General features: G+C 38.3%; 1 protein-coding gene across 2 annotated transcripts in view; it reads right to left on the reverse strand.

Moving 5' to 3' along the window:
- Window positions 1-15,304, reverse strand: part of PSMD14 (proteasome 26S subunit, non-ATPase 14) — a 97,674-nt gene that overhangs the window by 70,580 nt on the left and 11,790 nt on the right. For both annotated transcript variants that reach the window (XM_080667492.1, XM_080667493.1), the window contains one exon: window positions 14,540-14,591. In XM_080667492.1, the coding sequence (XP_080523618.1) occupies window positions 14,540-14,587 (48 nt within the window). In that variant the 5' untranslated portion in view covers window positions 14,588-14,591. The remainder of the gene's footprint in view (window positions 1-14,539; window positions 14,592-15,304) is intronic.

Here is a 15,304-nt window from a genome sequence, read left to right on the forward strand (position 1 = left end):
AGTCAAGGTAGAACAAGATTGGTCATTCAAATTAGCTTAATATGAGAAGCCTCTTTCCCAAAATAATTTTTAATAAAAAAAAAAAAACACCATAATTTGACAATTAGTTTAGAGCACTAATCAGCTTCTGAATAATAAGGAAAATGTTTTAAAAATTAAAAAGAGTAAGAAACGTAACACTTCATTAAAAAGCTGTACTATTTGTATCCTCTACCTTTATCAGTATGTCAAGATATACATTATCATAGGGAATAAAATATTCACTCATTCCTTAAATATTCTTAAAATATGACCAAGTATTACATGTCAGAATAAAGAAAAACCCTCTCAAATATTATAGGTTTCCTAAAATTTAAAAAGCAAGTATCTTACTTACTCTTCACCTACATGCAATAAAAATTTCTGGACTATTTAAGATTTTTTACTTTATGAAGCAAGAAGCCAGTGACAACACTATAGATTTATCCACCTAAGGAAATACTGTTGATGTAGAATAGGCTTTGGCATCCAAAAGACTTGTACAGGCAGTCCTCGGGTTATGTCGGACTCAATGTCCGTCGTCTCGTGGTTACGTTGCCATCTCCCATTTATAATATTTATTAAAAAAAAGTTGTCATTTCGACATATGTACATATATGCTTTATGTTTTTTATTATTTCTTTACCACAAGTAAAAGTCAGGAATTGTTATCTTTCTTTTAAATTTTTTTTTACTGTTTCACTTCATTACTGCTGTGTATGTGTTCCATGTGAGTGACGTAGGTACTTATGTAGGTGGGTTCTGACTTACAGCAAAAATTGCGTTAAGTCGCGCCATAGGAACGGATCTCCGACGTAACCCGAGGACCTACTGTATTCCAACTCTAGCTCCACTTCTTGTTAGTTCTATGACTCGACCCTATAATCCTATATAATAAAAGCCTAGTATGCAAATTGTCTTGACCAGGAGTTCAACCAGTAGTTTGACTCCTCGCTATGACGTGTGCTGACCACCAGAGGGTGGCGTGGAACATGTCGGACGTCGGTGACGCAGCGCTAGTAGCAGGCAGTAGTGGAGGCCTTGCCGGCCCCAATGGGCCCTGACAAGAGCAGAACCGCAGTGGGATGGTGGAGCAGGTGAGCAGGCAGTGCCAGGCCAAGGTGGGTGCAAGTGGGGGCCCAATCGCCCCGCAGTCTGCGACCAACAGCAGCGACAGGAGGTGGGGCTGCCGCCCAACTCCCAGGTGCTGAGGGAGCCAGGCGGGGGGCCCGGGCCCAATTGATCACCCCGTAGGCAGGATGGTGGAGGTGAGGGGGCAGCGCTGACACTTCCATTACAGAGAAAGGGCAAATAGCAATATTAAAACATTTCTTCTAATTATTTTCCTTTCAATGTGTACAAATCTGTGCACCAGGCCACTAGTATGGAAATAATTATCCCTACCCATATAGGATTGTTGTGAGGACCAAATGAGAAGGTTAAATACAGAGAACACCTCACATCAAAACATGGGAGGCACTCAGCATTAGTCCATCCCCTTCCCCACCCCATTTCTATAAATTCTAGAAGGGAATCCTGATACAAAATATGTGGGTTCTCTTTATGGATCCAGACATTCGCTCCCGATCCCACTGACAATTACACTCCCTATTCAGATTATCTGGTTATCTCCCTATATTGCTACAATTACCACAGCCCCCAAGGAAACCACCAAGGAAGAACCTTACAGAAAGACTGAGCTATAAAATATTTGAAGAACTCATCCTATATAATAAAAGGCTAACATGCAAATCGAACGAACAGTGGAACAACCGGTTGCTATGACGTGCACTGACCATCAGGGGCAGGTGCTCAATGCAGGAGATGCCCCCTGGTGGTCAATACGCTCCCACAGGGGGAGCGCCACTCAGCCAAAAGCCCTGAGCTGGGCTCATGGCTGGCGAGCACAGCAGTGGTGGCGGGAGCACTAAGGATGTCCGACTGATGGCTCCCGGACAGCAAGAGGCGCAGACTGAGCTGAGGGACTCCTCCCACCCCCCTGCCCAGTGCATGACTTTCGTGCACTGGGCCTCTAGTTTAGTTACAAAATAGAAATTAGGAGCCAGAACCTACAAATGGGAAGGAAATAATAGCCAGAAACTGCAACCAGGTGCAAACTAACGTAAAATCAAAATTATTTCCTCACAGTTACAAAGCTAGATAAAGGTAACAAAAAATGTATTCTATTAGGTAATGAAGTATTTTCCTGTGAAATTAAAACCAACAAACAAAAAAGCACCTTTTCGCCCTAGCCTGTTTGGCTCAGTGGATAGAGTGCTGGCCTGCTGACCAAAGGGTCCCGGGTTCGATTTCGGTCAAGGGCACGTACCTTGATTGCGGGCTCCTCCCCGGCCCGGGGCCCTAGGTCAGGGCTTGTACAGGAGGCAACCAATCGATGTGTGATGTTTCTCTCTGTCTTTCCCTACCTCCATTCTCCCTAAAAATCAATGAAAAAATATCCTCAGATGAGGATTAATAACCACAAAAAAAGCACCTTTTTTATAAAACAGAAAGGGGTGCTTTTCTAAAACTAGGTTTATCTACTTTTGATAAGCATCTTGCTTTCAATTACTCAGGCTCTGGTGTTTACAACACTAAGAAATAAAGAACTAATTAACACAGGCTACCACAGGTAGGTTAAGAATGTAACTGAATAAAAAGAGGGACATGCATAAAAAATGAATAAGGATAAAGTATAGCTATCATAATTATTAATTGACTCTTTATTGTCCCTAAGCCTTCCCACTGTGCCCAACACGTGGCATTTAGTGTCCTGGAGGGAAAAGCCTGTGAAATCACTGGAAACATTTGAAAAGCAGTACTGGGAGCCTGTCCAGTGGAGACCATTGCTCCCTCTGGTGGCATACTTCCAGGGCACCCAACCCACATACCATCCCACAAAGGACCACTCTGAATGTGGGAGAGAACACTGGCCATGTCTGCCCAGATTTTAAATGAGTATGATATCTAGAGAACTGTCCAAATGACAATATGAACTGAAAAATTCAAGTTATATTACACAAGTTTAAGACAGGAAACCAAAGATCAATGTACAAAATGAGCAATGTAACCAGTAAATCAAACATGTAAAACAATGTTGAGGACAGGGAAAGAAAAGATATAGACTGAATTTTTATGATCATAACATCCCCATTCATTTGGGATATGAAGATTCTATTGCAATATCTTTGTATCCTATATTAGAGGTATCTTCTCGTTTCTCATCCCATATACCCTTTCTATCAAAAAATGGTATCAGATATCATAGCTCCATCAAATCCTTGATTTCAAATTTAAAATGTTTACATTCTTCAAACTTTTCATTTTTCCTCATAATTTTGATTTTCTATTTCATCAGATGGATTAATTTTGGAAGACAATTTCACTGTAATTGAAAATACATCACTGCTCTCCTTATATGCTAAAGAACTTAAACAAAATCATTTAGGATAATTTCATATCAAAACAGAAATTTAGTATTGACAATGTCAAAGACCTTTCCCCTTGAAAGACCAGTCACAACTAGAATGTTCAAACAAAATGACAAAGATTAACTAGAATACACCCACCATAAATTTGTTCTCCTTTTACTTATTTGAGAACTCTCAAGAGTTGATTTCATGGGGTTTAATATCTATCAAAAAGAGTAATGCTGCAATGACAACTAGAAAGAGTATGCTCTAATTAGCTTGCTTTGACCTGACCTCTTTCTTAATTTTCTGTAGTAGAAACATCAATTTAATTACATTAATAGAATGATTAAGAACTATACTTTAAGAACTATACTTTTTAAAATTATCACATTACAAGAGTAACAAATGAAAAAAACTTAAGTGTCTTGTATTTTTGCTGTTTCTGAAGCAAAATCACTATTTGTAGTTAAGCAAAGAAATAAAACAATTAAAATGTATTGACCCTTCTCTACTCCTTAAAAAAAGAAAATGCCCAAATTAATCTACCAATGTTTGTAAATGTTCAGAGGATCACATCTTAATAGCTACTCAAAGAATCAAAAGGAGAAAATGGTAACCAAAGCATTCATATAAAATTGTCAATACAGATTGGCTTAAAGAGCTGAGAACTCATAAAAAGCCTTTATAAAAGCCTGCTCATTTTCATGCTACTGTGTCAATAGTAAATAATTTTATTTCAAATGTGACAGGTGTAAAGACTAATTGTACACATTAAGTCACACCAGAATCTCTCTATCAAGTAAATATACAATAAAAGCAGATACCATAATCAGTAATTTTAAAACAGCATTGTAGTAGCTTCTTGTATATGCTTCCATTCTTGCCTTCCTACATAGTATCCAGAGTATCCAGGTTCTTTAAAAATACAAGTCTGATAAGCATAACTCCTTGGCTTAAAGCTCTCCAATGACTCCTCAACTCACTCAGAAGAGAACCTCTACAAGGCCCTGCATGATCTAGTCTCTGCCGACCTCTTTAGTGTTATCCTCTTCAACTCCAAGACTGAGGGAGAATATGGAATGCCTAAGTAAAGTATGAGAAAAAGTAATGAACAATAAAAGGAATTTCTGATTTTGTTTTACTTGGTGGCTTTTGTAAACAGTTCTAAGGAAAATTTTATTTGAGACCATTTAATGTTACTTGTAATGTTTTTGCTTTAGTTTATTAAAAATAGAGAATGTTACATATGAAGTAAAAGTTCCTTTAGCCGCCCTCCCTTCTCATAAATTTGGTGTGGGTTGTCTAGGCCTGTGCTGTACAATATGGTAGGCACAGCTACATATGACTACACAAATTTACATAAAACTACAAATTCAGTTGTTTGGTCACAATGAGCACATCACATGGACTCAATAGCTACTTGTGGCTATTAAACTTAAATTAATTAAAATTGAATAAAACTTAAAGCTTAGTTAGTTCTTCAATTGCTCCAGTCACATTTCTTTCTTTTATTTAAAATACTAGAGGCCCGGTGCAAGAAATTCTCCCCCTCGGGGGAGGGGGGAGAGGGGGGAAGTGTCCCTCAGCTCAGCCTGCAACCTCTCCAATCTGGGACCCCTCAAGGGATATTCGACTGCCCGTTTACAGGGATGGGGCCATGGGGGTGTGGCCAGCCTGGGTGAGGGGCTGATGGCTGCTTGCAGGCTGGCCACAGCCCCTTCAGGGTGGGGGTCCCCACTGGGGTGCCTGGCCAGCCTGGGTGAGGAGCTGATGGCTGTTTGCAGGCTGGCCAAGACCCCCAGCAGGGACCCTCACCCCACTGGGAAGCCTGGCCAGCCTGGGTGAGGGGCTGATGGCTGTTTGCAGGCTGGCCAAGCCCCCCAGAGGGAACCCTCACCCCATGGGGGTGCCTGGCCAGCCTGGGTGAGGGGCTGATGGTTGTTTGCAGGCTGGCCACACCCCCGGCGACCCAAGTTCCTAGCCCCTCCTTTTTTTCTTTTTCTTTTTTTTTTTTTTTCAGCCCCTCCTTGAGCGGAGGCCAGGGCCGGCTGGAAGAAGGTATCTGGGATTTATTTATCTTCTATAATTGAAACTTTGTAGCCTTGAGCAGAGGCCAGGGCCAGCCAGGGCGGGCAGGAAGCTTGGCTTCCTCCATCACCGGGGGCAACCCAAGCCTCCTGCTCGCTCCAGCTCCATGGCCACTGCCATCTTTGTTGGGCTAATTTGCATACTCGCTCCTGATTGGCTGGTGGGTGTAGCGGAGTGATGGTCAATTTCTTTTATTAGTGTAGATATTTTTACTGTATTGATTTCAGAAAGGAAGGGAGAGGGAGAGATAGAAACATCAATGAGAGAGAATCATTGATTGGCTGCCTCCTGCATGCCCCCTACTGGGGATGGAGCCCACAACCTGGGCATGTGCCCTGACTTGGAAACGAACCGTGACTTCCTGGTTCATAGGTCGATGCTCAACCACTGAGCAAAACCAGCCAGGTGCTCCAGTCACATTTCAAGGGCTTAACAGCCACATGTGGCTAGTGACTATAGCAAGCATGTCAAACTCAAAGGCTAACAGGGGCCAAATAAATGAGACATATGGCCTGCGGGCCATGAGTTTGACATGCTTGGCCTACAATATTAGTGCAGATACAGAATATTTCCATACTTGTAGAAAGTTTTACTGCACAGTGCTGCTATAAATTTTATAATCCTTTCACTCAAGACTTATGTACATTTACAAAAGGTGTTATTTTATGTTTTTTAATACATTAAGTGCCATGCCAGTTTCCATCCAGACCACGTCAGTATCTGGCCGCCAGCATATTGGTGAAATCAGATATCGTGGGCTAAATGGAAAGGAAGACAAAACAGGCTTGGCGCGTAACGTGTTAATTGTTACTGCTTTCATATTGTTTATATAGCTCTAAAACATCAATTTTTCTCTTAATCCTATATAATAAAAGGCCAATATGCAAATTGTTCCCTCGGGAGTTTGGCCAGGAGTTCGACCACTTGCTATGACGTGCGCTCACCACCAGGGGATGGCACGGAACGAAGGAAGACCCTAGCTGGCAGCTGGCAGCTGGGGAAGGAATGGCCTGGCCAGCAGCCAGAAGGCCCTGATCGGCCCTCATTGCAGGCCAGGCCTAGGGACCCTACCCATGCACAAAATTTATGCACCAGGCCTCTAGTATGTTTATAACATCTATTATACTTATTGATATATACAATCTAGTTAATTTTAACTCTTGCATAATATTCCATCATAACATATTTTGCCACAGACAGCTATTTAAGTATTTTACACTTTTGCATACTAACAATGTCATACTGAATATCCTTAAACATGTCTCTACACATGTGTAAAAGTTTCTCTTAAGTGAATAAATGGAATTACTGAGCCACAGAAATTAGGGCATTTTCAAGTTTACTAGAGACTGACAAATTGCTTTCCAAAGTGACTTTAACCATTTATACTCCACATATACTATGTTCATTAAAAAAAATACACACACACACACACACACACACATATATATATATATAAATCCTCACCTGAGGACATTTTTTCCATTGATTTTTTAGAGAGAGAGAGGAAGGTAGGAGTAGAGACAGAGAGAAACATTGATGTGAGAGAAACACATTGGCTGGTTGCCTCCCACATGAGCCCGAACCTGGGCCAGGGATAGAACCTGAAACAGAGGTATGCGCCCTTGACTGGAATTGAACCTGTGACTCTACAGTCCTCAGGCCACAATCTAACCACTGAGCAACCGGCTAGGACAACATATATTTATGATCTTCTATTTGCCAGGTAATGTTCTAGGAAGTGAGATACCATTTTCAACCAACTCTCACACCCCACACCAACTCACCCTCAGGAAAAAAGCTTACATGAAAATTTTTGCTTCCCTAAGTCTTCATTAACACTTAATACAACAGACTTTTATTTTTAAAAAATCAAATACTTGTTTTAATTTTCGTTTCCCTGATATACAGTGAGGTTGAGTATCTTTTCATATGCTTGGCAATTCTTGCTCTACAAATTACCATTTCATGTTCTTTTTTCTATGAGGTTTTCTTTATTGTCTTCCTGATTTGTGGTTCTGCTAAATGTGTTGCAGATAAATGTGTTACAAATAACTTCTCTCCTTCTATGGCTTGTCTTTAAAGTTTGTTTTTATTGTCTTTGTTGGGACAAAAGTTAGTAATGTACTGAGGTAGTCAATTCCCAATCTTCTCTTTCAAGTTATGCTTTCCTAATTTGAGGTCACAAGGACATAAAATTTTCTTCCAAAAATTTTAGGAGGGGGCTATCTACTCTGTGTGTTTGACATGTTCACTCACTCTGAGTTTATGTTATCCTCATAAAAACAGCTAAGGTATATGTTATTAATCTCATTTTAAGGATATGGTAATTTAATTTTTATTGTGGTAGAATATATGTAAGAGTTACCATTTAGCCATTTTTATGTACAGTTCAGTGGCATTAAGTACATCCACAATTGTCATGCAACCAGAACCACTATCCAGCTCCAGAAACTTTTCAATTCTCAAATTTAAACTCTATACCTATTAAACACTGACTCTTCACGACACTATGAGCTCCATCCCCTGGCAACCACCATTCTACGTTCTGTCTCTACAAATATGACTACTCTAGTAACTCGTGTAAGTGTAATCATACAATATCTTGTCCTTTTGTAATGAGCTTATTCCACTTAGTATAATGTCTTCAAGGTCCATCCACGTTGTACCATATGTCAGAATTTCCTGCCTTTTAAAGGAGGAATAATATTTTATAGTATGTATATAGCACATTTTGTTTTATTCATTCATCCATCATCAGACACAAGCTGTTTCTACCTTTTGGCTACTGTGAATAATGCTACTATGAACACTGATGTACACACATCTAATAGAGTCCCTGTTTTCAATTCCCTGGGACATAGATTCAGTAATGGAATTGCTGGATCATATGGTAATTCTATGTTTTCTACAGAGGTCACACAATTTTACATTCCTACTAGGAAATACACACAGATTCTATCCTCACCAACCATTGTTTCTGGATTATTTGTGGATAATAACCATCCTAATGGGTATGTCTTCCAAAATTATAAAGTTTGATTTTCACAGTTACGTATTCATTTGGTATACATTCTTGTATACAGAATAAGGTAAGAAACTAATTATTACTTTACCCCCCACATAGAAAGCCCCTTGCTCCAGCATCATTTAATGAACAGGCCTCTACTTTCCCACTAATTTTTAATACCATTTCTAACACAAATTAATTTCCCCTATATGCATACACCTATGTCTGGGCTTTCTATTTAATTATACTGATCTACTTGGCTATCACTATATCAATATAACACTCCCTGAGTCATAATGCATTAACATATCTTTTGATACTTGGTAAAGCAAGTTTCATTTTCATTTCTAAGAATTTCTTTACTATTCTTGGATTGTTTTATCCTATATGAATTTTAGAATCAGTTTTATAATTCCAAGAAAATTCTACTTGGCATTTTTATTGGAACTCCATTGAATTTATGATTAATTGGAGGGAATTGGAATGTGATATTAAGATTCCTAATACATAAAAATGATATTTCTTTATTTATTCTAGCCATTTTCCCATTGCTATGCTAAATTAATCCTTCCTATAAAACACTAGATCAAATCCTAAAAGACAAATAACTGAAAGACTATTTCTCATCCAAGACCCATAATAGGAAATCATAAATATGGTTATTATATACACAAAATCCATATACTGTATGGATTTGTGAGTTATAATAAAATAGATCATATCCAATTGATGAAGTTACTTTTTTAAACCTAGCCACCTGAAATAATCCTTCAAAATGTAGCTTATACCTCACCACTTTCAGAAAGCCTTCTCTGATCACTTACCTACAGTATTCCCCCTTATTTTTACATCTGGAAATTACTGAAGTCAGTTTCAGAGAGCTACAAACCAATCACTTATAGGCAACATGGGCCTGAATATGTGCTTAGTTTAACCTAAAACAAAAAGGTTGCTCAAAACAAAAACTGAAGACCAAAAAAAATTAGGGCATTTCACACAAAAATCACAGGATTTCTGACTTGCAGGTTATATGTCATTTTCCCTTAGGGACCAAGCGATGAGAGGTTCCATCTCCATGCTTCCTTGATTACCAGTCTCACACTGATTCTTAAAGCTTCCACCTAAAAGTGACTTGTTAATTTCTAACTCATATTCCATTGGTCAAAGTAAAATCATGGTCAGGCTAACTTCAGAAATGATTAAAAAAGTATAAACCTACAATGTTCCTGGAAGGTAAAAAGTCAGAAATATTTCCTATAATTAATGACTTTGACTTCAGTTTCTTCCCTTCTACCTATTCTCCAAACTACCACTAGAAGCACAGACTGAATTATTTCACAACACTGCTTAAAAAACCATGAAACTACAATGCTTAAGGGATAAAAAGTAAAATTCAACTTTCATAATCTTCTCCAAAGTCTTTTAAATACCTTCTTTTCCCATTATTTCCCCTCACATTACCTATTCTCCAGCCTTTCTGAATACGTTTTAGCATATATTCCAAAATTTAGCTCAAACATCATCACAGGCTCATTTTTCCCTTTATTCTGGAAAAAATTAAACCCTACATCCACTGTATTTATAAACCACATTATTTGTAACAAGCAGTAGACTCACTCATTCAAAGTAGTTAATATGTGCCAGGCACTTAAAACATACTGGCATGTATCTACTAGAATTTAAGGTGCTTAGATTAAGTAAAGATCTTACTTGCCCTGGTAATTCCCTATAGCATAACACCCAACACACAGATTCTCAAAATATTGGCCTAATAAATTCAAATAAGACAAGATGTAATGCTACTGACATTTTACTTACGTTTCATTTACTTTTAGGCTTACTTTGACTGTTTCTAAAGCTAAGGGACCCAGATCTAAACTATCGCTTTTTGAGACTGGAGACTATGCTTTGGTTATGCACAGCTCTTGGGTTTTGTCTTCACTGATATTGGAAATAGGTTAGTTACCAAGACCTAAGTTGGGATAGTTACAAAAACAATCAGGTAGCCAAATTAGAGCAGTAACTGCTTTTAATACAATCCTCACTTATTTTAGTAATTTCAAGTTTGTAAGCACTTTAGCAAAGTAAATTTAAAAAACACATTTGAAATTTAAAGTGAATAGTTTACAAATTCTAATCCTATCTAATAAAAGAGTAATATGCAAATTGACCATCACTCCAACACACAAGATGGCTGCCCCCATGTGGTCAAAGATCCTGCCCCCATGTGGACACAAGATGGCCACCACAAGATGGCCAGCAGGGCAGTTGGGAGGGACCATGCCTGCAAGGGAGGGCAGTTGTGGGCGATCAGGCCAGCAGGGGAGGGCAGTTGGGAGGGACCAGGCCTGCAAGGGAGGGCAGTTGGGGGCGATCAAGCCTGCAGGGGAAGGCAGTTAGGGGTGACCAGGCTGGCAGAGGAGGGAAGTTGGGGGTGACCGGGCCTGCAGGGAAGGGCAGTTGGGGGGGGGACCCAGGCCTGCAGGGGAGAGCAGTTGGGGGGGACCAGGCCTGCAGGGGAGGGCAGTTAGGGGCAAACAGGCTGGCAGGAGAGCAGTTAGGCATCAATCAGGCTGGCAGGGGAGTGGTTAGGGGGTGATCAGGCTGGCAGGCAGAAGCAGTTAGGAGCAACCAGGAAGGCAGGCAGGTGAGCAGTTGGGAGTCAGCAGTCCTGGATTGTAAGAGGGATGTCCGTTTGTCCGTTTAGGCCCGATCCTACTGGGATCGGGCCTAAACGGGCAGTCAGACATCCCTCGAGGGGTCCCAGATTGGAGAGGGTGCAGGCTGGGCTGAGGAACACACCTCCCCACCCCCCCCCGTGCACAAATTTCGTGCACCGGGCCTCTAGTAGTTCTAATAAAACATGTTTGTTTCTGCTTCAAACTAAGTTATACTGAAGTAGGAGACTGTGGACATATTTAATCATTTTAGCCTACTAATGTCCAAATATTAACAATTCAAAATGTAATACTAAAAAAAATAAAACTTCAAATTAACTTCTTTTGTAGGTATGGGCACCATAATGAAGAACTAGGAAAAAAGTACCATAATAAAGCAAACGAAGAGAAAGTTTTAAGAAAGACATTGTGGCCTGGCTGGTGTGGCTCAGCAGTTGAGCATCGACCTAGGACCCAAGAGGTCACAGTTCGATTCCCAGTCAGGGCACATGCCTAGATTGGGGGTATGCAGGAGGCAGCCAATCAATGATTCTCTCTCATCGTTGATGTTTCTATCTTTCTATCCTTCTCCTTTCTTCACTCTTTAAAAATCAATAAAAACAAAAACAAAAAAGGAAGACATTGTGAACAATGTGGAATATTGAAGTCTAGTTAAAAGAGAACTAAAAGTAGGCAAATAGACTTGGCAATTTAAACAATTACAGTACGTAATGGAGGAGGCCAGAATATAATCTCAGGAAGAGTCAATGGAGGTAAGGAAGTAAAATATGTGAGTATAAGCTATTATCTCAGAAAGTCTAGAAATAAATGAAAGAAAAGGTTTAATGGCAGGGTGCAGTGAAGTTTTGTTTTTTGTTTTTTAATGTGCCTCAGCCATGAAACAGCTCTGGCCACCGACACAGGCATCAAGCTAGGATGAACTAAGGACTGTACATCTGGCTTTGCCCCTGATTAATGTAAGAGCAAGACCACCAATCAGGTATCTCTTGCCCATTGCCAGGAGGTTGTAAAGTTTTGTTCATAGAATACAGGGGAGTTAAGTATCTTTGTAGGCAGAGAAGGGGGAATGGTCAATGGAGCAAGGTTTCAAGAAAGTGTAGGATCAGAGAATAAGCTGAAGGATCAGACACAGAAAAAGAGAAAGGATACTTCTATTCAGAGATAGGTAAGAATTCCACAATAGATGAAGAACCCTATTCTGCTCATTCCCATGTTTTAAAGGAGCCATCTGCAAACTTATCAGCAAGTTTTTGGAAAACTATTATGAGGAAATTCTATTCTCTACTGATTTTTGAAGGATAAAACAACTTATGTCTTCTTTTCTGTTTTTATTGGCTGCTATGCATTAGCAAATGGCAAGAGTGGCTATTATCAATCTAAAGATCTTTGACTTCTTATTTAAAAAAAAATACATTTAATGTTTCGTTCCTGTTTATTAAAAGACAATGCACTTAACATTTCATGTTGTAGAAGTAACATAGTAAGTATACGACAAGTTAGTCTAGAACAAGCATGTCAAACTCAAAGGCTAATATGGGCCAAATAAATGAGGCATGCAGCTCAGGGGCCACAAGTTTGACATGCTTGGTCTAGAACAAGAGTAAAATAAAATTTTAGAGAAAAGTTTTCATCCTTTAATACCTAGTATTTGATAAAAGAGATATCACAAAAGTAAGAACCCCCACAAATTATTCCCTTGATAGTTTGTCATCTAATTGGCCAGATGAAAAGCATACATGAAATGACAGATTCTTAAGTAATGTATTTTTAAGTTCAAATAAGAAAAAACTGAGGACGCAAGGGCTGATTAAATTATCACAAAGCAAAGAGAGGTTATTGAACAACACAGTTTTCCACTTAATGCAAAAGTTTGCAGTGGTCACTGAGATATGATTGTAGCTCAGTTTGTGGTCAGTAAAACCATTATTTCACATCCAATAATTTCCCAGCACAGATACATAATTTATTGCATTTAATGCTCAAGGAAAGTTATTTTGATATTTAAATTTGATACAACTTCCCTTAATAATTCCACTAAGGCAACATTCTTACCTATAATTTGCAGGTGAATCTGTAGTACCTACACACCACCTCACTCATTTCTGACAACTGTATGTTTCAACATTGTTATTGTTAATAGCAGAATAAGTTAGGGAAATTCTAGAAGCTATCTAGAATGTTTACAAAAGTACAGAAGCAGCTTTAGAAGGGTTAACTTCAGAGATGCTTAGGCCTGCTAAGAAAATGGATTTCGTCTTACAAAATTGGAGAACCAGGCTGATAGTAGAGAAACATGAGAATATTTAAAACTAACAAAACTAAACAAAAAATAACTGAAGGCTATGCAAGGGTGCAATATAGAATCACAAAATGATTTCAATTGTCTAAAAAATGTCATAAACCATGATAGATCTAATAAAATCATTGTTGAAAAATTGCCTCTAAAACACTGAAAATTTCATGAAATTTCAACACAAGTATTTCTTACACAAAATAGACTGCTTTGTATGAAGGAAGACAAAGTCATCGATGATGATATGGAATGAGGTAAAGGGATACTAAAGGTGGATTATAAAAATATTCCCCCAAAATAAAACAACCCATTACTTAAAAGGAAGGAACAACACATAGTCATCTCTCTTGCTAACAGAGGACTGAAAAGATAATTAGTGCAGAACTCAAAAGAGGCAGAAATTTCTTCTTTAACTTTAAGTAGATAGAATACCCTGAGATAGAAATCTATGAAGAGGTCATTTGTCCAACAGCATGGAACAAGACAAATGATAATGTAAAACAACCGAAAATGCACTTAATTTTAATAAGAATGTAAAAAAAAAAATATGTACCAGATTTAAAGAAAAAAGAGGTATTACTTATCAATTCATCCATGTATCGTAATTACTAACAAGAATTTATCAGTCTTAAAATTATACATACCAATGTTCTAGAGATCAGTTTTCTGGATCTTACCAAGAGTATGCCATGTTTACTTTTTCATGTGTTACTTCTAAAGTTTACATTGTAAACCCCCAAACTAGGTATTTTGAGTTCCTTTTTTACTAAAAGGCAAGTTTGATAATCTCACATATCCCCAAATTTTAAATCAAAGCAAACAGAGAACATTCTTATTACTAGGCAAAAATTAAATTAAGATAATAGAAAATGTTCTGCACATGTTACTTAGTGTTGAAATACAGCAACCATGTAAGGTAAGCTTCTTACCATAATGTTACCTATGAGGTGATTTTCTTGGGAGTGATTTCTTTCTCTGGATAACTAGAAAAAAACTTGCAGTTTACAGACAAAGAAATACTGAGAGTCTGTGTACTAACCTGGCCAAGTCCAGGCATACCTCCTCCAAGTCTAAGAAGTCTGTCCATATTTCTAGAAAACAGAAACAAAGGAAAACGTTTCTAAGCACAAAAGTGTTTACTCAATTGCTATCTATATAATTCACCTTCAGTCACTCAGTATGTCAAAAATATTGGTGGTAATTACAACACAACATCAGACTTCCTGTTAATTAACACCACATATTAATTCAAGAAGCTGTCTTCCATGCTAATTAACAGACCTTATTTTACTGCTTTGGTTTTGGGTTATCCCCAGTTTTAAAGACAAGCAATCCTAGCATAATTTCAAAACTTTGCTATCATTAAGTTAATTATATTTTTTATTGTTATCTAATAAAGTACCTGAATAAGGAAAGAGTGCCTGAAATGCTTATATGTATGATTGAATTTCCTCCCATTTGTCCAGAGTGTACAAATAAAAATCCTCACTTTTAAAATTAAATTTTAACATCCTCATTAGTAAGTTCTGTGCTAATTAACTTACAGCTTGTCAGTTATCATCAAAACTACATGTGAAAGACATTGTGAGCAGATTATGGATCTCTGAATTAGCATCAAAGGCTTTTGAAAAATGAACTCATTATACTAAAAGGAATATTAAAAGTAAACATTAAATGCATTAAGATAGTGTTTTACAACCTACACAGATGTTTTGTGTTATTTCAGATATTGTGGAGATATATCCTTTTTTGCTAAGGACATTCAGCTGCTGTTCTCAATTATAATCTTAGAGTTAATCAATAT

Source organism: Plecotus auritus, assembly GCF_963455305.1.
Source record: "Plecotus auritus genome assembly, chromosome: 5".
NCBI classification, from domain to species: Eukaryota; Metazoa; Chordata; class Mammalia; order Chiroptera; family Vespertilionidae; genus Plecotus; species Plecotus auritus.